General features: G+C 56.7%; 1 protein-coding gene and 1 long non-coding RNA gene across 5 annotated transcripts; one reads left to right on the forward strand and one right to left on the reverse strand.

Moving 5' to 3' along the window:
* The first annotated feature begins 168 nt into the window (after window positions 1-168).
* LOC148222391 (uncharacterized) lies at window positions 169-7,419 on the forward strand. Its single transcript, XR_015806314.1, has 2 exons — window positions 169-870; window positions 6,394-7,419. It is a non-coding gene; the product is annotated as an uncharacterized LOC148222391 (long non-coding RNA).
* FHOD1 (formin homology 2 domain containing 1) lies at window positions 7,318-24,004 on the reverse strand. Of its 4 annotated transcripts, XM_088171959.1 has the most exons (24): window positions 23,464-24,004; window positions 17,311-17,417; window positions 17,114-17,178; window positions 15,718-15,785; window positions 15,519-15,624; window positions 15,059-15,153; window positions 14,527-14,638; window positions 14,340-14,434; window positions 14,108-14,251; window positions 13,775-13,989; window positions 13,511-13,621; window positions 13,205-13,228; window positions 12,474-12,527; window positions 11,896-12,062; window positions 10,728-11,662; window positions 10,320-10,472; window positions 9,997-10,179; window positions 9,612-9,731; window positions 9,298-9,459; window positions 9,008-9,198; window positions 8,743-8,935; window positions 8,510-8,663; window positions 8,248-8,424; window positions 7,318-7,741 (listed from the first exon to the last, which is right to left on the reverse strand). In XM_088171959.1, exons 1-24 carry the CDS (start codon window positions 23,887-23,889, stop codon window positions 7,659-7,661), a joined length of 4,140 nt encoding a protein of 1,379 aa, XP_088028085.1. In that variant the 5' UTR covers window positions 23,890-24,004; the 3' UTR covers window positions 7,318-7,658. The 4 variants fall into 4 exon arrangements, with proteins under 4 accessions (XP_088028085.1, XP_014736202.2, XP_088028083.1 ...); XM_014880716.2 differs by lacking the exons at window positions 12,474-12,527; window positions 13,205-13,228 and having other exon boundaries at window positions 23,464-24,002; XM_088171957.1 differs by lacking the exons at window positions 7,318-7,741; window positions 12,474-12,527; window positions 13,205-13,228 and having other exon boundaries at window positions 7,752-8,424.
* Window positions 24,005-25,063: the final 1,059 nt, after the last annotated feature.

A 25,063-nucleotide genomic window follows, 5' to 3' on the forward strand; every position in this document is an offset into this window, starting at 1 on the left:
ACCACCCAGACAGGTACAGCTCAGCTCAGCAATAGACCAGGACATGATGATGTGCCAGGTAGTCACACTTTGGCTTGGCTTGGCTTGGCTTGGCTTGGCTTGGCTTAGCTTGGCTTGGCTTGGCCCAGCTCAGCTCAAGACATTGTGCCACCCCAGTAGGCACAATTCAGCTCAGCATGGCTCAGCATGGCTCAGTCTTGCTTGGGACATGATGCCACCCAGTTAAGGCACAACTCAGCTTGGCACAGCTTGGCTTGGCCCAGCTCAGCTCATCTGAGCCCTGCTCAGTACATTGTGGAATCTCAGTAGGCATGATTCACCTTGGCACAGCTTGGTTTGGCTCAGCTCAGAACATTATGTCACCTAGATAGGTGCAATTTATCTCAGCTCAGCTTGGTTCAGCACAGCTCAGGACACCCAGGTAGACACAGCTCAGTTCGACTTGGCTTAGCACAGCTTGGGATGTCATGTGATGTACAGGATGGCTCAGCTCAGCTTGGCTTAGCACAGCTCAGGACAAGATACCACCTAGGCAGGCACAGCTCAGCTTGACACAGCTTGGCCTGGCTTGGCTCAGTACGTCTTGAGACATCATGCTACCTAAATAGACATGGCTTAACTCAGCAGAGCTTGGCATGGCTCAGCATGACTCAGCTCAGTATGGCTTAGGATATTATGCCACCTAGGTAGGCACAGCACAGCTTGATTCATCTCAGCTCAGCTTAACATAGCTCATCTCAGTCCAGCATGGTTCAACTTGGTTCAGTGTGGCTTGGTTCTGTGGCACCTACAGCACAACTCTGTTCAGCTGGGTTCAGTGCAGCTTGGCTCGGCTTGGTTCAGTACAGCTTGGCACTTCGTGCCACCTAGGTAAGCACAGTTCAGCTCAGCTTGGTTCAACTCAGCTCAGCTTGGTTTGGCCTGGCACAGCTTGGCTCGGTGCCTGCCCAGGCAGAGCTTCCTGGGCATGGCCCAGGGCATTGCCACCATCAGGGCCACCCCTCCACTGGGTCTCCCTGCACAGGGTGGTGCCCTCAGACCCTGCTGAGGGAGCACTATAGGAGCACTGGGCTGCCCAGGTCCTGGTGCCTTGGCCAGCCATGCTCAGTTCCTCAGTGCCCAGAGCAGGCAGGTGAGGTGTGAATCTCTCCCAGCTACTCCCTGTGACTTGGGGCCAAGGACTCCAGGGGGATCCTAAACCATTTCTCAGCACCCAGAGCAGGCAGCACTCTGCCACTCACCTACCTGGTGTTATTCTGGGGCTGCAGAAGGGTGAGCCATGCTGGGAGGCCAGGTCCTGGCTTGTCCCAATGAAGCGTGGGGAAGCCCTGCCATGCAGTGCTGGGTGCCAGGCCATGCCACCTCCAGCAGCTGCTGGCACGAGCTCCCTGCACTACCTGGCTGGGGGGCAAAGTCCTCTCCTTCCCAGGTTAATTACACAGGGTAATTGCTGCCGCTGGGCTCGCTTTATTAAGCACCTGCTTTAATATTTCACCAAGTCTCCGTACTCGGTGATCCTTCATGCGTCCCTGCCGTGGGCCTGGCTCTTGGCACTCTCTGCCTGGGCTCTCATGTGCCATCATCAACACCACTCTCCCTTCCTGGCAGAGCCAGGCCCTGCCAGCTCTGCTGCCATCAGCACTGGCTGCCCCACCAGACCCCCGAGCTGTCTTGTGGTGGTGGCACGTGCCAAGGATGCCTGTGCCATCCTTATTGGAAACAGCCTCCCTGGTACTGGCAGAAAAACACATTTCATCAGTGGGGATGGCAACGGCTGCAGAAGTACAGTGTCGAACAGGCTGGGGTGGTTTGGCTGGGGTGTGGTGGTGTCACCCAGCTGAGTTCAAAGTGCTCAAGGGAATGTTGGGAAGCCAGCAAGGTAGAGGAGGAGGAGGGATGTTCCCAACAGCATGGCCGCGGGCTCTCCCACAGGAATCTGCTTGCTTGCAGCCCTGGGCTACTGAACCTGGTGAAAGCAATAGAGGTGGCCATAAAGTGGAGCCTCAGGCAACTTGGGCTGTGAAGAGGACCCAGTCAAACCTCACCGCATATCACTTCACCTGGGCTTGAAAAATCCTGTTGGAGAAAGGCTGTTTTTCATGAGAGGCCATCCCTCACTGTGCTAGTCAATCTGGAGGTGCTGGGGCATACAAGGCAGTGGGGTCAGGGATATGGTGCTTTGCAGGGACAGACAGAATGTAGAGTCCGTACCCATGTTGCTGTTTCACAGAGGGTAAATGTGGCCATTCCCAAATTGCAACATGAATTTCCACTTTGAGAGTTGGGTTGGATATCCATCCATCCATCCATCCATCCATCCATCCATCCATCCATCCATCCATCCCTTCCAGATCTTCTCACACATGGTCTCAGGATGCCCTTCTTGTGGGACACCTCAAGATGGGTTTAGATAGCCATGGTGTTCTTTGTCACACCAGTCAGGGCTTTCTGTGGGTTTTCTCACCACAGGTCCCATGTGGTGGGGCTGGACCAGCAGCACCATTTGCTGTCTCTGGCTGCTCTCCAGCTTTCCCCCAAAAGGCTGGTGTGCAGTCAGGGTGACTGGTGACTCTTCCTTTGAAGACAGTGCCTGGCCTTGTTCATCTGCCCATTGCCCAACCCCGAGGGTGCCTCCCAGCCGCACCGTGCTGTTGGGAAACGCCAGTGATAGCCCCATTACCTTTTGACCTACTTGAGCTCTTCCGTACCCATTCTGCTAATTACAGCTCACCTTTCACAGGGGAAGTGGGGCTGGTTCAACCACAGCCACCTCCCACACCTTTCCTGGGGCTGCTCAAGCAGGTCCCTGGGAGGGGGGGACACACACCACATCTTCCTAGTGCTCCCCTTGCCCTAGGCTGTTCCTCCAGCTCCTGGAGCCTCCCATGACTAACAGGTTTTGAGATAATTGTTCCACTCCCTAATCTGATCTGCAGAAGATTCATGACATTGTTTTCAAAGTGCCATAAGCGATTTCCAGGGGCTCTAAGCCCATGAGGGTTGTGATTCATCAGCATGCTGCTGCCACAGGTACTTAATCTTCTTCAAAACAGCAAGTCCTTCTTCTAGGGCTATTATCTCCTCAGGAAACACCACCCAGGCAAGCGTCTCACAGGGCACTTTTGCCTGTTCAGTGCTGATGGATATTTGTGCCAGCTCTTGCTTCCTCACACATGCCATGAGGTACGGTCCTTCCCTAGGAGCAGTTGTCTCAGGAGAGGGGAGAGAGGGGACCATGGGGCTGAAGCTTGAGGGTACCCGCCATGGCCTGTCAAATGCACAGGAAAGGGGATGTGCACGAAAGCTCAGGGGGCTCCTTGTCTCTTGCACAATGTCCTCAAAGAGCCCTTGAATGGACAGGGATTCATCCTTCACGGTGAAGGTGTGAGACATTGGAGCCCATTGGCATCTGGGGCTGGAGACAGTTCAGGGGTGACAAAGGCTGTTGCACCACCTGGAGTTAACTCTCATTTTGCCCCAAAGCATCTTGCAGAAGACAGTGATTGATTTCTCCTGGCACCAAATATTTGTGTCCTACTACTGAACTCGCGCACTTGTCTTGATTCTGGTTGAACTTTTCTACTGTAACGGGAACTCTGTTATTGTGGCATTCTTCTCTGGGGAGCACAGATCCACTAGTGGCTGTGATTCAGCTAAGCCAGGTCCAGCTCCAGGAAGCCTTTCCTGCACCCAACAACATCCCTGTGATCCTTTCCCAAACCTAAGGCGTGGGAAACCAAGTCTTAAAAAGCCCAGCCTGGAGGCACTTCCCATGGCATGGCCAACCTCAGGCACAGCCTCCATGGAGCCGCCTTAACTCTTTGTTCTGGGATCTTCTTCCTCTTCTTCCCCAGAATTTTCCATTCATTGTTGCCAGCTTAATTGACAAAAGACTTTTTTTGGTCCTTCCTTATATTTTAAAGCTGTAAATCACAGGCGACCACTGGTACCCATTGTCTGCTGCATCTGATGCTATGTTGGTGGAATCAGCCTGAGACCCAGGCTTTGATCCTCTCTCTGTCGAGGGTTTCCACACACTTCAGCTGGATGGTGGGCACAGCCCAAACGTTTCCCTAGCGGCTGGGCATGACCTCCTTGCTCCTGGGGTGCTGTGGCTGGAGCAGCTCCTTTGCAGAGTACCAGGGCTGCTCCCCAGGACAGACTTGCTGGCAGCATGGAGCATCCAGCCAAGTGCTAACCCTGGGTCTGGCTCCTTCCAAACCCCCTTATCTTCAGAACGTTCCTGCCTCTGACTTGTTTTTTCAGGTCGTGCATGATCCCCAGGTATTTACAAAACACAGCTCTGTTTCCGGACACACTCATGGCTTTGGGAGGTTTCACCTTCTGCCCTGGTGAGGACCTTGTGTCACTGTGCTGGCACAGCCTTTGCCAGCCAGGCTTTCTGCACCACAGCTCGCCAAACCAGAGCTGATTTTGGGCTGCAGGGACCTTACTCCTTCAGTGTGGTTATGTCACAGTGATACTCCAAAGTGATTCCATCTCCACTAATACTTAGTGTTTTCCTGGGTCACGTGTGGTACGCATGCCAGGCTTGCTTTGCCAGCCCAACGTCAACCTCCCATCTCCCATCTCTTCCATGCCCAACACAGAGTCTGTAGCTCAGCACTGGGATGATGGGGACAGGGGAAATGCATCTCCCCCTTGGCCACAAGACAGATGCCAGGGGAAGCTGGGTGATGCTCCAGGTCACATCCTGCTCCCTCTGCTCCTAGGGAAGAGGGCAGTAGGTCACAGCAGCTGTGACCTGGTTCCCATCCCACGCCTCCATCCTGCTGGGGAAGGTGGTTGCAGAATGGAGCATGTTGTCAGCCTGAAGTTGCTTAAGAGGGTTGAGGCCAGGAAGTAGAGTAGGTGTCCTCCAGCTGAGGCAGGAGGAGGAATTTGGGGAGGGGGGCGGTAGATGATCACAATGCTTCTGGAAGGTGGCCAGGGTGCACCAGTATTTGCCAGAAGTGCTTGAGATGGCTCTGACCCCGGAAGAGAAGAGAGGTTGTGCTGTCACTGATGGGAATTGTGCTTCCCACACAAGGTGGTGGGGCTTTGTGGCAACCACGAGGCCAGAACCATGGGCAATCCCTCACCCTGAGCTTGGGGGTGGCAGTGGAGACATGCCCATATAGCATGAAGCTGGAGCCAACCTCAGAGTATGGCAGCAAACAGGACCCTGTTTGAGACAGGAAAAGATGGAATGGAGAAGGCAAGGAACATCTATCACAGTAAGGAGGAAGCTATATAAGAGCATAAATGCAACATAAAGTGGAGCCAGGCTCATTCCTGCTGTCCCCTGCTCCTCTGCACTGCCTGGAACGGGGCCAGAGCAGGATGGGGGCCAGGGACGAGTCCTGGAGACACAGCTGATCACAGGAGACAGGAGCCTGTCCCCACCGGCCAGACAAACTGCCAGGAGCAAGGACGTGGCTGTCATTCAACAGGAGACATGAAAGAGGCAGGCAGGCTGTGTCGCTGGGTAGAGGGAGCAGGGTGCAGCCCCGCCGGGTGCCAGGCAGGGGGGAACAACAAGCTGAAGGCCAGCGGCGAGTCCCTGAAGAACGGCGGGACACGAGGCGTCCTTTCGGGACATGAAGCGTCCCTTTAGGGTGGCCTCGCCGTGCGTGTGGCCACCATGCCCCCTCGTGGCAGCAACACACGGCTTGTGGTCCCGGGCTGGCGTGGGCAGGAGCCACGCGGGGATGGAGATGGAGGAAGGAATGGAGGTGCTGGGTGCCATGGGGTGCCCTGGAAGGGTCATTTCATCCCACCTCGAGAAGTCCACTGGGGGTGCAGCACTTCAATCTCATCTCTGTTGATGCTGCCTGAGGCCACACATGCTCCAGGTCCCCATCAAGCCTCTCTGACTGCCCCAAACCCCCTTCAGCTTGCAAATGTGCCTCCAGCATCTTGCCACCCCCTCTCCTTCCCAGGGGTCACCCCTGCCAGTCGTATTTTTGGCATAAACCACTTGTGCTGTGGCCAAGCCAAGCACTTCAGGCGCCGCTCAAGGGCAGCATGTGTCCAGGGTCAGGCTGGGAATCCTGGAAATAACACCAAGGATGGAAAAAAAAGGTGGAAAAACCCAAATATATTCCCCTGAACCCTGCTGCAGTTTCCCCCAGCAAGCCCTCAGGAGTAACAATCCTGGGGCTGTCACATGTGTAATGTCATTTTAGGTACCTGGAGCAGGTGCAGGGGGTCAAGAAGATGCTTTCTCACCCCTTTCTCCGTCCTCCTGTGGCTCATTGTTGCCTATCATAATCTCTCTGTCCTGTCTTGGCAGCCCCAAGTCAAGCACCCAGAGGGCAGGAAAGCCAGACCATATCTTGAAGCATTTCTGGGACACTTGCAGCTCTCATTGTGGCATCTTGTTGCTTTCAGGGCCCTCGGGAAGATCTGACACACTGCAAGCTGAAGCAGCCTGGCATGTCCAGCCTCGTGGGAGAGGAACAACCCTGGGCAGAGATAGCCAGGAGGAAAAAGCTGCCCTGCCTGGTGGAGTTTTTCTTCATTCCTTGAAAGCCACAGAGACCTGCTGTGCGGGATTCAGGGCTAGAGGCAGCGCCAGGGCAGCGCCGAGGTGGAGCTGTCGTGATGGATGACATGACACCATTCCCAAATGCCTCTATCACAGGTGACAGTGCCCAAAGCACCGCAGCTGGCAGAGGCCAACGCTCAGAAATGGTTCATCAGATGCTCCACTGTGAGGAGCATCGCAGTCAGCACCCAGTGTGGGGTTTAATCCCTGTCTGGCATGGCATGATTCACATTGGGACAGTGTGGCAGGAACATTTCCCAGGCTCCCATGGGGACAGGTGGGTGTTGTCCTTGATGCATTTACATTACAGGAACAGGCAGCCTGTCTTTGCCAAGCACAGGTATTCCTGAGGCTTGCAGCTGGCGGGACACAGGCTGCTGTGCCTTGGACCTGCTTCTAGAGGTGAACAACCACCCTGCCTTTGACCTAGGTCTGGGTCTGGCTAAACCCCCCAGGAGAGGTTTGTAAAGGAGAGGTGAGGTGTGAGACAATTTTACAGTGCTGTGGCCTTGCACTCGAGCTGCGGCTCCTGTCCTTGAGCATGCAGCCTTGAGCCTGGCAGCAGTCCTTGGTCCTGGAAAAGTCCCTCAGCTGTCCCAGTACAGAGGGGATCGTGCTGTCCCCGGAGGAACAATGGTGCCTGCAAGGCTGGCTGAGTGTTTGGCCCAGGGAGCACGGTTGGAGATGCAGGAGAAGGGCTACTGGCTTGGCCAGGGAGGGAGTATCACATAATTCAGCCTCTCAGGTACAGTAACAAGAGACGCTGGCAGCATATCAGATCATTTTATTGCCACAGAGGCCATGGGCCAGACCCAGTTCCCAGAGGGGGTTTGGGTCCAGCCCCTCGACCCCTCTAATACTGTTGAGAAGATGAACCTCGAGCCTCCAAGAACAAGTGCTGAGCATCCTCCATCCGGGTTGCCATGGAGCAGCTCTGGGGCATCACTCCCATCCTGCTGCCTGCACCTCCAGGAGCTGGAGGCTGGCAGGGAAAAGTGAGGCGAGGCCAAAGGTGCAGAGAGTGCCTATCCTGTAACCACAGGGCTGCCACCATGTCCTGTTTGGGGGCTGCTGGCAGTGGGGAGCAGCAAGAGCCCCCTCAGCCCTCTCAAACCTCCATGCCAGGTGCCCGGCCCAGGCCCAGCGCCTGCACCAGGTCATCGCTGAGCCCGCTCTTCAGCGTTCGCCGCACTGCGGGAAGAGGAGAGTGTGGCACTAGCAGCACAAGCAGCACTGGGGGCCAGAGTCCCCAGGCACTGGGGCCAGGGTAATGGGGTGCAGTGGCATGGACTGGTCTCAGGGTACATCCTGTTTGGTGGGCTCAGCATGTCAGGTCATAGGTAGCCCATGGGTAAGGAGCCAGACAGGGCATGGGAACAAGGACACAAAGGACAAGGCATGGGGACTGAACCTGGAGACATGGAGATGGGACGAGGCATACAGACAGAGTATGGAGACAAGGAGACGGAACAGAAGATAGCAACAGGGACAGAGATGAGAGGGAGTATGGGGATTGGGCAGAGCATGGGAAGAGAGATGGGACAGGGCATGGCAACAAAGAGATGAGAAAAGGGACAGGGACACAGATGGGAAAAAGCATCTGAGCAGGAACACAGACATGGGACAGGGACAAGGAAGATGGGACAGAGTGGGAACAGAGATGGAACAGGGCACAAGGACACAGGAATGGGACTTACAGGACTTCCTATTGACACGGGACCTCCTGCGCTCCTTGTTGGGACAGGGTCGGGGGTTGGCATTGTGAGTCACCGATTTCACCAGCTGGTCCATGATTTCATCTGAAGCATCATCGGGTGAGCTGGGAACGTCCTCCTGGGCTGGGGAGCTCTGGGTCGGAGTGCTATGCCCTGTTCCTGCATGGGGACAATGAAGATGCTGGCAGCAGCTGTTCCCAGCCAGCTGGACATGCCTTGAGTTCCTTTGCCATCCTGCTCTTACCCTGGCTGGCTCGGCTGCGGCGAGCAGGGATATCTGTGGGGGAGGTCAGCACAATCTTCATGCTCTCGTGGCCTGCTTCCATCTGCTCCTTGTGGCTGCTGGACACCACGGCAGGTGGCAGAACTGCCTCGGCAATGCCAGAGAATTTCTCAGTCTGCAATGGGAGGAGAGGTTGGTGTTGGGGACCTGAGGAGCATCAGCTCCTGGTGGCACCCAGGAGAGTGTCCCTGTACCTCGGTGATGAGGCGCCCCCGGGTTTTGCTGCGCTCGCGGTGGGCGGCGCGTTTCTTCTGCTGCTGCAGGACGCGCTCCCGGCAGGTGCGGTACTCCAGCGCGAACTCCCGCAGCAGTTTGCAGATGGACGTCACCTTCACGTCCCGTGCCGCACTCGCTGGGTACCCCAGGTACAGCAGGAAGGAGTGAAACCTACGGGAACATCAGTCACAGAGGGCCACCAACAGGACTGCAAGGTTCCTGCTGTGTACCCAAGCCACCAACCTGTTGAGGACACGCCTGTGCACCACCTTCAGGACAATGATGCGCTGGGTGCTATCCTTGAGGAACTCTGTCAGCTTGGTCTTCAGCACTGGCTTGGTCTCATGCTTGGCCATCACCTTCAGGTTGTGCCAGGAGGCCCTGCACCTCCGCTCCAGCTGCAGCAGGCTGTTGGCCAGCTCTTCAAAGTCAACCTGGAAGAGTGAGATGTCAGTCCTTGGCCATGCTGCTGTAGCTGGGCAGCCACAGGACCACACCCTCCCCTTGCCCGGGTGTCACCTGCCTTGACTCACCTTGGCGGAGCGGGTGATGGAGGCAATCTCTGAGTAGAGGTCAGTGGTTTCTGGGAACTTCTCTACCACCATCTGGCAGAGATGGTAGAGCAGGGACTGCCGGTGTACTGTGTCCTTCACTTCTGACACCTTCTCCAGGTAGCCGAGCTCAAAGCCTCTGCTCTGAAACCCAATGGACTCAGCAGGGACTCTTCTCCCTATTCCAGCAGACCTACAGTCTGCAGATCCACTGGGTCCCCACCAACACCTCCCAGCTCCCCACAGACCCTTCTGGGTGCCCATACACCGTGGCTGGTCCTCATGCTGCTCCTCACCTGGGAACCATTCAAGAAGTTGCCCATGGCCAGCAATGTGGCCAAGATGCATTTGAATGTGTGATTTCTGGCCAGCTGTTCCATGCCTAATTTCAGATCAAAGAGCGGCTCTGCGATCTCCTGGGTGAGGGGAGAAGCAGGTGAGATCCCTTGGCCACTCTCTTCCTTGGGAGCTTCAGCATTCACCCACGAGACAACCACCTCCTGATCAACCCAAGCCCATGCTTGCCTTGGGGACCTGCAGCCCATCCCCAGCAATGGGATGGCATCTCCCATGTTTGGATATGACTGCTCCTCACCAGAAACATGCTTGGCTCAGTGCTTAGCACTGCTGGGGTGTCAGTGCTGGGAGGGCAGAGGGAAGATGGGGTACATGGCTCCAAACCTGCTCCAGGCTCTCATAATCCAGCTTGAAGGCCCAGAGCTGGAGCCTCGCCGTGAGGTCACTAATGGAAGACAGGGAGAGCAGGAACTGCTCTGCAGAGCCCAAAGGCACATCAGGATTGGCCAACTGGGCCTCCTGGATCTTCTGTTTTTCCTCCTCAGTTGGGACCATGGTTAGGATTTTCTGGAGCAGAGAAAGAGGGATATGTCAGACTCCATACATGGGATGTGTCACCCAGGCATCATGGCATGTACTTCTCCCAGCCTGGGGAAATCACCTGCTGAGGACCTCAGAGGAGCTGAGGTTGCTTCTCTTGTGCTCACCTCAATCCCTTCCTTACTGACTGCAAACTCATCAAAGTTGAGCACGGCTGTCTTGATTATATGGATGGGTGGCAGCACGGTGAGGCCAATGTTGATGGCATTGCTCCTCTTGGGGTCCAACACCACCACCACCTTCTTCCCATCAATGGCTTTCTGCAAAGAGGACAGGATGGACGGGGACAGCCAGGCAAAGGGCTTGCTTTCATGAACTTACAAACACAGGGAATCAAACACAGGCCAGGCAGCGAGCCAAACCAAATCTGTGCACTGCCCATAATCACCCCCACTGAGCCTCCAGGCTTCTGGTGCCCATCCTTGACATAGGGTAGGAGTGGCAGCTCCCCACAGGAACCCACAACCTTCTTCCCACCCCTCAAGTCCCCTTGGCCAATGAGTGCCCACTGCTACCTTTGAGGTTGGCGCTTCCTTTGACCGTGACTCAAAGAGATGCTCCAGTTTGGCAGCATTGACCTCGACATTCTGCAGGGATGCCCACAGTGTCCCCTGACCAAACCTGCCAGGCCCCACAGTGCCATCCAGCTGCTTCAGCTCCTTCCAGAAGAGCTTCACTGTCCTCTTCTTTTTGGCCTGGGAGGGACCATCTGTTGTTGAGGGACCTGGTGGCCCTGGTGGGGGTGGGCAGCCAGGGACTGCAGGAGGTGGAGGTGGTGGTGGTGGGCAGCCAGGGACTGCAGGAGGTGGAGGTGGTGGTGGTGGGCAACCAGGGATGGCAGGAGGTGGAGATGGTGGTGGTGGGCAACCAGGGACGGCAGGAGGTGGAGGTGGTGGTGGTGGGCAACCAGGGAGCGCAGGAGGTGGAGGGGGAGCCATGAATGTCCCAGCACTCATTGCTTCAATGCCAGGAGAGAGGAAAGACCCATTGGTCACTGGCCCAGTGTCCAGGATGTCAAAATCTTCTTCTTCGCCTAAATCAGTGAAATCCAGGTCCTTGATCTTCAGCTGCACAGGGATGTTCTCCAGGCGCTCCCATGTCAGCTCTGTGTCCTTTTTGATGGGCATCATCCCGGTGTTCTCCAGCTTCTGCGTGTGGGTCTCATCATCTATGCTGGACATGGCACGTACCAGCTTGGCATGGGCACTGGCTACTGGCCCATCTGGAGCCCTGCTACAGTGTCGGGCACTCTCCTGCTCCTGGCTGCTACTTCCCTTGGTGTCCATCTCCACCTCACCCTGGATCTGAGGGGATAAAGGTATTTCATGGAACATCTTCTCCTTCCCTGACTCCGAGGAGCCCTTGGCATAGAGCATGTCCAGCATAAACTTGGTGTCTGAGGAGATGGTGCTGCAGGAGTCAGTGGCATCAGATCGACCCAAACGAGACCCTGCAGGGAGAGAGGGAGAAGCTGGAAATCTGCTTGGAGGGGGAAGGTGGTGCTGGGCTCAATGTGGAGTTGGAGTCCTGCTCCACAGTGGGATTTGCTCAGCAAGGAGCACCACCAGCCCCTCCAAGGCTCTGTGTGTTGCAGATATGGGCATGGGATGGGGACTGAGGGGCTACTAATCCCCACCCCAGAGACCCAGATGATCTGGGAACACACACTCTGGCAGCACCTACTTATGCTGGGTGGCTCCATCCCAGAATCAGAAGTGCCATGGTCTCTTTCCCATGCAAGAGCCGTAGGATGCTCCAGTGTGGTATCGCTGAGGACATCGAGCCGTCCCTTGGCCATGGAAGAGATCTTCTCCTTCTGGGCTGCAGCCAGGTTCTCCAAAAAGCGAGCTCTGCAAGATGGGGTGGATGTTGGCTGGGAGCAAATCAGGGATGGGGACAATAGGGACAACTGGCAAACCACGCCATGCCACACTGCACAGCCAGTCCCACAGCACAGAAACCCCCTGCACTGGCCATACTACATCGAGGACACCAAGGATTCAACCTCCAAGCCCTGCAGAGAGAGGTGATGGTCTCATGGCTGTGGCAACAGGTAGCTGCTGTCACTAGTTGGTCCCAAGAGACCTGGTGCTCACTGCAACCCTCATCCAAAAGCTGCAAAACCCAGCAGGGCACCAAGGCAGAGACTTGAGGGCACGCTCCTGCTCCTCATGCCCTGTGTGGCTGGAGCCTGGACACTTCCAGCTGCGTACCAGTCTAAGGAAGTGCATGCCTGGAGACACACGCATGCCTCTACTTACTCGAACTTCTTCAAAATAGGCTTGTCCCCATGCAAGGAGGGGGCATCCTCCCGCCTGAGGAAAAACAGGGGTTAGCCCCCACTGCTGGCAGCCCCCCAGGGCTCATGCATCCTGCTCACACCCACCTTGCAGCCCTCCAGCATGGAACCCTTGCCCCACGGCCCCAGGGTTCACAGGGAGCCAGGAGAGGCCTGGCAAGTCCCTTCCTGCCCGGGCACCACATGGCATCGGGTGCTGGAGAGAATGGGACATCATCTCCTGCACCAGGTTAGGACATGTGAAGCAGGCTCTGCCACCCCCAGCAAGGATATCTCACCCCAAAGCAGGGATAAGAGGGTGACACATCCTGTGAAATGATGGGGGAGCGGGTCCCACAGGTAGGACTTGAAGGGGAGAGCCAAGGGATGGGGGCAGCAAGTGCCTGCTCCCCCCAGAGCATCATAGGATAGGGCAAGGGAGAATTAATAGGACATTAAGCTGAAAGAGAGTAGGTCTAAATTGGATATTAGGAAGAAATTCTTTGTGAGGGTGGTGAGACACTGGCATGGGTTGCCCAGAGCAGCTGTGGATGCCCCACCCCTGGAGGCTGGATGCTTTGAGCAACCTGGTCTAGCGGAGGCATTGGAACTAGATGGTTTTTAAGGTCCCTTTCAACCCACACTATTCCAGGATCCTATAATTGTATGATCATGTTGGGAGGGAGCACACACATGCAGAGCCCAGGCACTTACCAGACAGGGGCAGTTTGGTGCAGCCTGCAAAAGGAAAGACAGAAAGAGTGGGCAGAGGAGAGGGCAAGCGTGGGCAGAGAGGAGAATGAGGAGGAACTGGAGCAGAGCTGTGCATGCCCGAAGGATGCCTTGGAGCCCCTGGCTGGACCCTTTGATACCTGCTGCCCCCTCACACATCCCTCCTTCTCCAGTGCCCCCCCAGGGAAAGGCAGAGTGTGCCCTGGGATGGACAGACCTCATGCTCCTGGGACCCCATCCTGCTGCTCTGAGGGATCTCCATGCACCCAGCCCCTCCTGGCTCCTTACTTGTAGACGCTGCGCTCTCCTGGGCCCGGGGGCTGCTCCTTCTCGGCCGGGGGGGAGGCCAAGGCCAGCCGCACGCTGGATGTGCTGTTGTAGATGCTGGTGGGACAGGGTCTGGAAGAAGTTGACAGGGACTGAGAGCAGGTTCCACAGGACTGCTCTCCACCCTGGCACCAGCAGTGGATCCAGGTGCTGCTTATGTGGCATCTCAGTGTCTTCACCATCCCAGGATCATCCCAACCACAGACCACCTCCAGCTGCACTTACTCTGCTGGGCTGTTTGGTGCAGGGATAGGCAGGGCGTTCTCAGCTGGGGGCTCCTTTGGAGTGCCAGGAGACCCCAGCAGTGGCTGGGCATCGGCACTGAGATCCTGGGAGCTACCCTGGGATCGCCAGCCACGCCGGCCCTCATCTGTCCTCCTCCGCTCTTTGCGTCCCCCTAGGGGCGGCTCTTCCACATCATCCTCCAGCTTGAGAGCACTCTGTGGACAGACCAGGGGCATGGCACCGAGCACAGCAGCATCCCTGCCACCCCATGCACTCACTCTCCCTGCTGGAGGCAGGTGGCACATGGCCAGATCCCGATGGAGTCCCGCTCACCTCGTAGAGTGTGAACTGCTGCTTCAAGTCGAGGTCGGTGCCCTTGTTGCCCAGGTACTGCTGCACCACCTGCTCCATGCCCTGCTGTTCCAGGCAGTCGGTCACGTCGTAGAAGGTGTCCTGGTCTGGGAGGGCTGCCAGTGTCTGGGCAGAATGAGAGGGATGCTGCTGGCACTGGGGTGACCTACACTGAGCCCCAGCAATGTGGCACCACGAGGACACCCCCACAGACCTTGTTGATCAGTGTCATGGTGAACACCAGCAGCTCCGTGTCAGCCCCGTTGCGCTGCTCCAGGATGGCCATCAGGTTGGACCATGGACAGGCACCTGGGAAGAGAGGCATGAACAGGTGACATGCAGGTCAGGAGGGGACATTGTCCCCCAGCAGGGACCTCGCAGGAGGCTGAAGCTGCACTCACCCTTTGACTGGTCCACGGCATTGACTGCACGGATGAGCAGCAAGGCGTTGGGCTCTGTGTACTCCACAAACACCAGGAGCAGCTTCAGTGCCATCTTCACCACCAGGCGAAACTGGGACAAGGGATGGCAGCTGGGACAGCAGCAGTGACATGGCCTGCCAGCGTGCTGCTGGGGCACTGTGGGGTGGCTGTGCCCATGCCCCAGAACTGGGAGATTTGCTGTGGGGCCAGGGACCTGCAGCTGTGAGGCTGATGCCCAAGAAGCACTGGGAAGGGACCTGGAGCAAGAGTGTCTTACTCAAGCTCTGTGCCTGGGAATGTGGTCACATCAGGATGGGGAGGTCTGCAGATCCTGGGTGACTTCCAGATGGCTGGGAGCAGGACCCAACACAAGCAAAGGTACCAGGGTACCAAGCCCAGAGGCAGAGAGTGAAGTACATCCTCTGAGGGATGGTGCAAGGGGACAGCCACAAGCAGGGAGGGGGGTGCAGTGGAGGGCACGGGCAGCCCCCCAAGAGTAACAGGCACTCACTGGGCTTCCTGACAGTGTGTACAGCCACTGGACAGTCTCATTGTGGTTGATGACGCCCTGCATCCCATCCATGAAGAGCATGATCTGGCTCAAGGCTGCAAGGCAGAGTGGGCAGGCTGATGGTGCAGCAGGAAGGGGTTGGGAATTCCCATCCCTGCACAGCATCACCACAGCAAGGGCAATGTCTGGCTGCTGGGAAGGCAGAGTAGCCCTGGCAGACTTTCTGGCTTGCCTGCCCTGAGTGCCAGCCTTCCTCCCTGGGGATAAGCATGAATTCTGGAACACTTTGAGTTAGAAGGGACCTTAAAGACCCATTCCAACTCCCCTGCCACAGGCAGGGACACCTTCCATTACACCAGGCTGCATCAGAGACCCATCCAATCTGGCCTTGAACACTTCCAGGGATGGGGCATCCACAGCTTCTTTAGGCAACCTGCTCCAGAGGTGCCCAAATACCAACCCCGGAGGATGTAATTCTGGTAGTTCTGGTCGGCCTCTGCCCCCACTTTGATCAGGCATGTCAACCCCTCCAGGTTCACGAACTCTGGCACCAAGTCCTTGTCCTCCTGTGGGGAGAAGGCTGAGTGTTACCACAGTGTGGGGTGGGCAGCCAGCCCTGGGGGAGCCCCTGCTCCCCCACTGCACCAGCAGCACCTCACCTGGAAGAGCTGCTTCAGGGAGAAGAGGGACCTCCGCAGCTCCGGCCCCTGTGAGTTGTACAGCTTCTCTGAGAGAAAAGGAAAGATGTGGTGTGAGTGTCTCACTGCTGAACCAGGGCTCCCAAATGCTCCCAGCTTCCTGGGAAAGTCCCACATCCTGACTTATCCTGATCACGATCCCTGTGCCATCAGCCCAGCATTGCCCCGGATGTGGGACACACTGGCTGGAAGCAGCTGCTGATCCACAACTACATATTTCAGCCCTCCCACTTTCCTATTTCCGTTTTTTTTACCCTCTTTTTCTGACCAGCAATGACATAAATATCCCCTCTGGTTTCCTGTGCAGAACCTAAACAGGAACACAGGCAGGAGGTTGAGCTACTTTTAGCCATCCCTCCCTGGGCACAGCCATGCCATGGTTCCAGAGTTCCCAGCAGCCCCAGGGCTTGGGAAAAACCACAGGATGGGGATAGGAAGGCCCAAAGTGTGACACAGGTTGTGCGGGGACAGAACTGTCACTGGGCTGGAGACTGTGTGCTTATGGGGGTGGTGCCTGCAGGCAGGAGCCAACAGGGGCATTGGGAAGCTCGAAGGCCCCAGGAAAACACCAAAGCCACTGGGAGCCAGCACTTCCCACATGCAAAAATTGAGTTAGCCATGCATCCAAACTTATTTGGGTCAGGTTTAGAGCTGTAACAAGCCAAAAAAAAAGGATGTCCAAGTAGTCCTCCAGACATGCCCTGTAAAACACAGTGTCCCAGCAGCCTCCTCCGCTTGCTTATCAGCTTGTCAAGAGAGCTGAGAGGGAAGGCAGAGCTGCTGGGAGGAAAAGCAGAAGAGCTCAGGGTTCAGACAGAGCCTGGGAATTGCTGGCAAAGAGCATAACCATGACCCTGACCCTGGGCTTCCTGCCCCTTCCTGCATGGTTCAGCTGCAGCCCTGCACAGCTAGCTGATGCCCATCTGGCATCACTCTGCTCAGTGCTTGTTTTCCCCCTGCCAAAGACAAAAAAAAAGGCTTGAGACTCCTGAATATTTTGCAGGACCTCAGAGCAAGCTCCCTGAACCATGGCAGCACTTTCTGCTGCGCAAGAGCCTTTTGTTTATGTCTTCACAGCTATATTTAGAGCTTGCCTGAATGACCCAGAATAACTGCAGTGGGTGGTGGGCTCCCAGCCCAAGAGGCAGAAGTCCTGATCTCTGAGGATGGAGGGGATTAACCCAGCGGGTACCCCATGAGGACCACGTCCCCTGATCTCTGGGAGGAGTTATGGGGTGGAAGCAGTCCTCTCCATCACAAAAACCCTGGCCAAAACTCACTGTAGAGGCCAAACCTCCACCATCCAGGGCAGTGGAGCTGCCGGAGCAGCCTGGAGGAGGGAGCAGCCCCGACTCACCGATGATGGCGTGGACTCGGACAGAGAGCTGCGTGCGCAGGATCAGAGTTGGCCGTCTCCCCTTCCTAAGGTGGAGGAAAATGTGGTGTGAGTGCCTGCAGAGGGATCACCACAGCCCCTGGCTCCTTGCCCATGGTGTTCATACAGATATGGGGTACCTGTGTCCCCACAGGACTCAGGCACCCCATGTGCCTCACCTGACCTCCTCATAGAAACCCTCCAGATCATCCTTCTGTTCCAGCAGGGACAAGTCAAGGTCCAGGTAATGTCCAGAGGGTGAGACCTGCAGCGTGCAGTCCTCCAGCTGGGGATGCAGACAGCCAGGCTGAGTACCCATGCCCACCACAGTCCTACTGGCTCCCAGAGCATTCCCAAGTCACCCTCCTGCCCACATCAAACCCAGCTGGCAGACACATCCTGGAGTGGGGTGGCACGTCCCACCTGTCCCCAGTCACTAGCTCTGCAGGGAGATGCCCCAACACCTTCTGCCTCAGCCTAGTGCTGATTGTGGAGAAACATGGAGCCCCAGGCTGGAAAAGGCTGAGTGAGGGCGGTCCTGCCACCATGGAGCTCCTTGTCAATCCCTGGGTGGGAACCATGGCAAGAGGTTGATTGGCTCTCTGGGGCTGCTCCTAGCAGGGGTGTGACTGGGGCAGGTTCTCTCAGAGGGCTGGAAAATTGCCCCCGCCTGCAGGGACTGGGTCTGAGGGAACTATCAGGCACCCAACCCAGCCAGGGACACCACAAAGCAGGGCAAATCCCTGGGATGTGCCCTGGCACACCCTCTGACTCAGCCCAGAGCCACGTGGCCTCTTCCATCAGGAAGTCGATAAGCACAGCCCTGAGACAAGGCTGGGGCGAGGGGCATCTTCCCAAAAAGTCCATGCACAGCAACCATGGTGCACAGACAGTGGGCACAGAACCCACAAAGTCCATGAGGCACCATGGAGCCAGCAGCACCCCACAGCAGCCAGGTAGGTCTTCTGGGTCTGGCAGTTCACCCTCGAGGCACGAGTAGAAGCAGAGGGAGGGCAGTGCCAGCACCCTGCCTCCCCTGCACATCTGGATCTGTTCCTAAAGCATTTGCAACTCCGCGGCTCCACCCTCTCGCTCCTCATCCCACCTCCAAGGAACAGATCTGCATGGCAGGAACTGAGGACTCGGGGGTAAAACCCCATTATTAAAGCTGCTCATGGTGCAAACAAGAGTAAGCAGTGCAAGCAGCAATAGGAGGCAGAAGTGGGATCCATCAGCCATCTAAAACCCCACCTCAATTTCAGCTCCAAATTGCAAAAGCTTCAAGCACAGTCCTGTGGCTGAGGAGCTCAGATGGGAACAGTCACAGCTCCTCTGCCTTTCCCATCAGAGCCTTTCCCCACTGTGGCCCTGGAGATCTCACAGCAATACTGGGTATGGCTTCTGCATCTCACTGGGATTCCTTTCCATGACATTCCCATCTCCTTGCAGCCCAGCACTGTGCACGAGCTCACACATATGAATTCACTGCGAGCGTGACGTTAATACCACAGGGTAAAACGCCACATGCATGAAGTAATTAGTACTGACCACGCCTAATGGGCAATTTGGCGGGGCACTGCTGTTGGGTTGGATGTTGATGTGTCCCACTCCACCTCGCGTGGTCACTGGCCACACCAGCCAGTCAAATGTGCAGCAAACACAGGCTGCTGGCACTGGGCAGGTACTCCTGGCTGCCAGCTCTGTGTTCACAGCGTGAGTCCCTAGCACTGACCCTACACAGGGTTTGCTCACGGGGGAATGCTTCAATTCCTCCACTGGGAGAGGCTGTCCTGCATCCCTGCATCTATCTGGACATCCCTGCATCCACCCAGCCAATCCTGCATACTCCTGGGTATCCTCTCAGACATCTCTGTATCCTCCTGGCCACCCCTGCATCCCCACAGGCATCTCTGCCAGTCTCCTGGGCATCCCTGCATCCATTCAGGCACTCAAAGACAGCAAAGAGCAAATCACCCTCAGTACAAAAGCCTTGCTTTCTCTGGGCTACCACAGCCCCAGCAAGCCAGAGTTAACATCCCCAGCTCCTTTGGGGCTGGTGACACGTCCCAGCTGGTGGGGGGAGGCCAAGCCCCTGGGACCTGACCCCACGTATTTCCTGTGTGAGCTTGGCAATGTTTCCCACTAGGGATGCTCCAAGCACTGGCCCTGGTTTGGCTGTGGCCTCCCTGGGGATGGAAAGGCCGTCCCAGGCTGCTGCTGCCCTGCCAAAAATCCTGGGCAGCACTTCAACATCAGGGAGCAGCAACTGCCCCAGGGCCAGGGGTTATTCAGACAAGGGGTTTATACCCTGCAGGATCAAGCTGGGATCTCAGTGTCATGATGCTGCAGGCAGCAAGTTGGGGTCACAGGTTACTGACAGCTCCCAGTGCAGGGTGACTCTGATATATTTGTCTCCTGCCTGGTAAACCATTATGAGCCAGATTTTGAGGGCAATGGGGACTTGAGGGCAAAGCAGAGCTGGGAGAGGAGAGTGTCCCACGTTCACACATCCAGCCTGCAGCCTCTGGGAGTCCCAGCCACCCTGCTGCAGGATGGATATCCTTCACCCATTCATGGGGAGGTTCTGGGGTCTTGCTGAGGACATGATGCTGGTGCCAGCCCTGATGTGGAACAAGGACCCATGAGCTGGAAAAGGTTTCTGTCTGTGTTGAATGCCCCATCCCTGGAAGTGTTTGATGCCAGGCTGGATGAGTCTTGGAACAAGAGGTCTGACAGAAGGTGCTCCTGTCCATGGCAGTGGGGTGGAGCAAGACGATCCCTTTAAGGTCTCTTCAAACTCAAACCATTCCAGGATTCAATGGAGGTGTGATGGAAACCTCCCCACCTCCAATATGGAGACATTGTCCCTGCACAGACGAACTCACACCACCCATCACAGCATCACATTTTCCTGCTCACCCCTATCATGGCATCCCCACATGACTGTAAGCTCCAGGCAGTGAATATCCTCTTTATCTGCCAGTAAAGGAAACACTTTTACCCCTTTTCTAACACTTTCTTTTTGCAGTAACCACAATTTCCCAACATCGCTGCAGCTCTTCTAGAAAGGAAAGTATATTATTTAAATACAGTAGGCAGCAATAAAACACAAGGCAGTGACAGGTCAGAAAGCCCTGGCATCACCAGTTGTTGCTCATCCTCCCAAAACACAGAGGGGCTGATGATCTATAGAGCTATGCCAGCCACAGGACCAACCCCAACCCCAGCCAAGCACATTCACCTCAATTTAGTTGCAGGCTAAGAGGGGTGTCCACTGCCAGGGAACCCAGATGCTTTTCCACCCCTGCATGATGGATAGCAGCAAGTGGATGAGAACACTGCCACTGCCTTATCATGGGGGCACGAAATAATACCCAAGCCAGGAGGGATCTCTGGAGGTCACACAGCCCAGAAGAACAAACTTGCTTCCCTCTCAAAGCTCCTCCAGCTGGGCTCATTGCTCATTAACAGATCTCCTGTTGCTCATCAACAGACCTGTGGCAGTGGGGAGGACCTCAGTCCCAGGCAGCAGTTGGTGTCCTGGAAAAGCCATGGCATAAAAGCCATGGTGTCCTGAAAGCCTTGGCTGCAGCTCCCTTCCCAAGATCCATGCAAGGATGGTGTTGGGAGCTGGGGAGTGCTGAGGGCTGCTGAGCACCAACACTCAGTGCCACTGATGACCCCTCCTCGATGCTTTTGTGCCTTCCAGAGTTTAAGTGGGGCAAAGACCCTCACCAAAGCCCTCGTCAAGCCTGTTAGGAAACAGAGGACAACAGGGCTGTGGGATGGGGATTGCACACTTCTCACACAGAGATTGCCCCACCAGCACGTCTATTGAGCACAAGTGCTCTCAGCAAGTTTATGGCACTGAGGCCAGTGAGCTGTTTGCTCTTCCCAGATTTCCGGGGGAGGAAGGAGAATGTAAAACTCTAGCCTGATGGGTTTTGCAATTGTTTGGAAAAATCCCCAGATTCAGAGGTGAGATAGTGCTCAAGAGAGCGAAGGGGCCTTTGGGGACTTTAAGGACAGCCAAAAAAACCTGCCCTGTCAAAACCTGCCTGCAGACGTTCAGAAAACCCAGGTCCACACCCTGCCCAAGCATCACCCAAGGGTACTAGAAAAATGCTGGAAAGCTGGAGAAGATAGTATCAGCCTGGAGGCAAACAATGCAGCAGCAGCAAACAAAGCAGGAAGGTATTTCCAAGCACAAACACACTTCCCGGAGAGCATGAAAAAGTCATCAGTGACAGGTCATGTTCAGGGAGAGGAAGCACCAAGGGTGTCATGGGGCAGGACAGGCTATACAAGGCAGTGATGCCTGCATGAAAAACCTCTTGCTCATCTCTAAGCTGTTCCCAGCACAGGGAGCTGCTTAGCTGGGCCCAGCAAAGGTAGGTAGGGCTCAGCTGCTCTCCCACGGCAGCTCATCCCCTGGGTGCCTGTGGATCAATCTTCCTCCAGCGATGAGGGTACCCCAGCCCAGCTCTCTCCTGGCTGCTGCATCTTCTTCCAGTGCTCTGCAGGTCCAGGCATGCTGCCCAGCAAGACAAACCTGGCACCAGACATCCCCAGCTGAATTTTTTTACAGCCAGTTCCTTGGGAAAAATCCGACTGTTCATTTACTAATTTTAGGGCGGTGACTAATGGAGCTGAGTGTTACCTGGCACAAAAGGCACCAGGGGAGGCTTTGGCTGGTCATGCCAGGGGAACAACATCTGCAAGGGTGTCAGCTCTGGATTTCGACTGAACTGGGTGGTTTGGGAGATGACCTCACTCCACGGGCTGTAAACCCCGGTGGAGCAGGCTCCCAATGAGCACATTTGCTCATGCAACTCCCAGCTTGTCAGTTGGGACATTCTGCAGCCCTTGCTGCCTCAGACAGCATTGTGTGGTAAAGGCAGCATGGTTTATAGCCTATATAATCCAGAAATCTGGTTTACAGATCCAGAACAGGATCCAGGCTGTTCAACTGTGGTTTCACCAAGGGTCATGGGATAATACAGGGAAACTACAGGAAAAAATTATCCAGAGCTTGGCTTAGGCAGGGAACAGAGCCTGAAATCCCAGGGTCAACACACTTCTGCTGGGCACAGGACCTCCTTGCTACGCTCCCGCCCTCGGGAACGCAGTGTCCAGTCTGCCCTCCCCCCTCCCACTGCCCCGTGCCACCATGGCAGCACTCTGGGCTGGCGATCCCGTTACAGCCAGCTCCTGCCCAGGGAGCACAGCACACGCCTGAAATTTGAGTTTGCTCCATTCGTCATGTCTCCAGGCTGTTTGTTCCCAAACAAACTCCCTTTAGTCACCGCCTAAAAATCCCATGACAGCGACATAAGACGCTGCTTCTTTGCTCCAAGAAAAATGAAAAGGGGAATAAACGGGAGAGGTTGTTTTGGTACAGGCAAAGTCTCAAAGTGATCCCCTCTCCCCTGGAACGTCAGCAAGTTCAGTGTCGGCCACACTGAGCTGATTTCCCCCCTCCTGCTGCCCCATCTCTCTGCTCCGGCTCTGACTCCAAAATCCCCCAGCCAGTCGGGGTTCCTGCCTCCCTTCCCTGCACTCCTGTAGTGCTGCAAGACGGGGATGCTCAGCTATTGCCAAGCTCTGCTGGGTCCCGCGCTCCTAAGGAAGAAAACAAACCTGTCCCCATCGTGAGAAGGATGCTCCGAGAGCATCACGCCCACAGGAGACACGCAGGGAGGGTACCCCGTCTCCCCTATCTTCTCCACTTCCCAGCCTGAGCCAGACTTGAGGACACACAAACAAGACACGGTGCCTCGCTCTACACTGGGCCTCCTGCCTTCCTCCTAGCTGAAGGAAATTGCTCAGCATGAATTTCCGTACTGCTGTCTGGTGACAAAGCTGCTGCCGGACCGGTGAGATAGAAGGCTGGAGGGGCTGGTGGCCCCCATCATCACCTCCCGAAGTTCCAGGTGCCGCAGCAAGCAGGAGCACTGCAAGGGTCCCACGTGGAGCCGGTATGCTCCGCTTCTGGTTGCCGGCGTGGAAGTGCGGGGCCGGTGGGGAACATGCTGCCGGCTCAGCCCCGACGACACGGGGATGGACGCCTGTCCCCATCCTGCTTCCCCCTGTCGGGGTTCCTGCCTGCTCTGAGCAGCACATCCTCTTCCTCCCGCCGACTCATTCGGGGCCGGCGAGGCTGGCATCTCCCGCAAGGGCTCACAAATCCCGCCGTGACTCACACCGGGAGCGCTGCCCGGGACACACCGTCCGATCCCACTCCCCCCAGTCCCCTCTAGCCAGCAATCCCCACCCCGTCCCCCGCGCGGTGCCCGCACGGTGCTTTCCCCGCCGCAGCCGTCCCTGCTCACCGGCAGCGGGCACCCGACCAGGCGGTGCAGCGCGGGCAGCTGCGCTCCCAGGGCCAGCGCTTCCTCCACGGCGTAAACCGGAGCTCGTCGGGGCTCCGGGAAGCTGCCGAAGGCGAAGGGATCCGCGTCCTCCAGGTACTGCACCCGGCATGGCACCGTCGCCTCCGCCGCCTCCACCACCGCCATGGCCCCGCCGCCGCCGCGGTCCCGTGCGACACCGCCAGGGCGGCCCGGGCTCGGCCCGGCCCCTTCGCCCCCCCGGCCCGGCCCGGCTCGGGAGAGGCCGCTCGGCGCTCGGCGCGCCCTCCCGTGGGCATCCGAAGGATGCTCCGGTTGCTCTGGGCTCTGGGGGGCTCCACTGGAATGCTCTGGCATCAGGGATGCTCCAGGCCTCAGAGGGATGCTCCGGGTTCTGAGGGGCTCCATCAGGGTAGCCCAGTATCGAGAATCTCCAGACTCCAGGTTGCTCTGGCGTCAGGGGTGCTCCAGACCCTGTCGGGCACCACTGAGATGTTCCAGGATGCTCCAGGCCCCATGAAGTTCCAGGCTGCTCCAGGGGACCAGGTGGGTGTGCTCGTGGAGCATGGATGGGCAGCTGGGCTCAATCTCTCCATCCTGGGGCGGGGGGAAACAGCACAGGATGAACTTCCTGGATCCAGGGGTGTTGTGGTGCTGCCCTGTAAGCAGGGCATTCTGAGCTCAAACTGCAAAGCAAAGCTTGTGTAAAACCCATTTTTCTTTCTTTTTGACAGATTACCTGGACAATGACAACGATCAGATGTGATAGAGCAGTGGGCAGGGAGCTTTCCCCTTGCTTCTGCCTCCAGCCTGTGTTCCCCAGCCTTTGGCTTCTGCTGGCAAAGATTTGTAGCACATTTGTACCAAGGAAGAGAGATGAGAAAAGGTGATGCTACCGAGGCTCACAGGGAAATGTCCTGTGGCACATTCCTACCTGGCCAGTGGGCTCAGCTTGGCACTCAGCATCTGAGTGTCCATGCCAGAGGTTTTGCTGTGTCTAAGGTGTCCTGTCCTGTCCTCCAGGGACATGTGGACGCAGGTCTGAGCTGGCTCTCCATGGAGCACTCTACCAGTGTCCCTTCTTGCCCTCTGCCTAGCATCCCATCTCCCTGGGCTGCTTGGGCATAGCTTGCTGCCAACCCAGGACATGGGGTCCTGGATCTCCTGGATTGGGAGCCCCAGGGATAGGGTGTGGGAATGGGGCACCTCTCAGGGCATGGAGGATTGCCTAATCAGCAATCAGGAAGTTTTAGGAGTATCTGAGAGGGGCTGAGGAGGTAAAGAGGAGACAGAAATTTTGGGAGCCCCCCCATTGGTGTTCCAGGCTGGTGTTCAGGCAGCACCTGGTGCAGGGGTGGATGGTTTCAGCTGGGAAGGGACTAGCTGGGAAGGGGATTGAGTGTGAAGGAAGACTGGGAATTTGGTGGGTGCGTGAGGACTAAGGGGAGACTCAGGCAAAGCAGAGACACGGGGGGAGGGCATGGAGGACTAGGGTGATGCACCGGGACAGTTGCAGAGAGGACTGAGACGGGGACAGGGGACTAGCGTGGGGCAGGGGGCTCCGGGAGGGTGCGGATGAGCT

This window comes from Sturnus vulgaris, chromosome 12, assembly GCF_052056855.1.
Source record: "Sturnus vulgaris isolate bStuVul1 chromosome 12, bStuVul1.hap1, whole genome shotgun sequence".
Taxonomy (NCBI): Eukaryota; Metazoa; Chordata; class Aves; order Passeriformes; family Sturnidae; genus Sturnus; species Sturnus vulgaris.

Coding starts and splice junctions, on each gene's coding strand:
- FHOD1 (XM_088171957.1), bottom strand. CDS start 23,889: ATGGAGCCCCTCAGAACCCGGAGCATCCCTCTGAGGCCTGGAGCATCC. Junction 17,179..17,310: donor GGTTTCTATGAGGAGGTCAG/GTGAGGCACATG, acceptor CCTCCACCTTAG/GAAGGGGAGACGGCCAACTC. Junction 10,180..10,319: donor TCAGTAAGGAAGGGATTGAG/GTGAGCACAAGA, acceptor TCTCTGCTCCAG/AAAATCCTAACCATGGTCCC.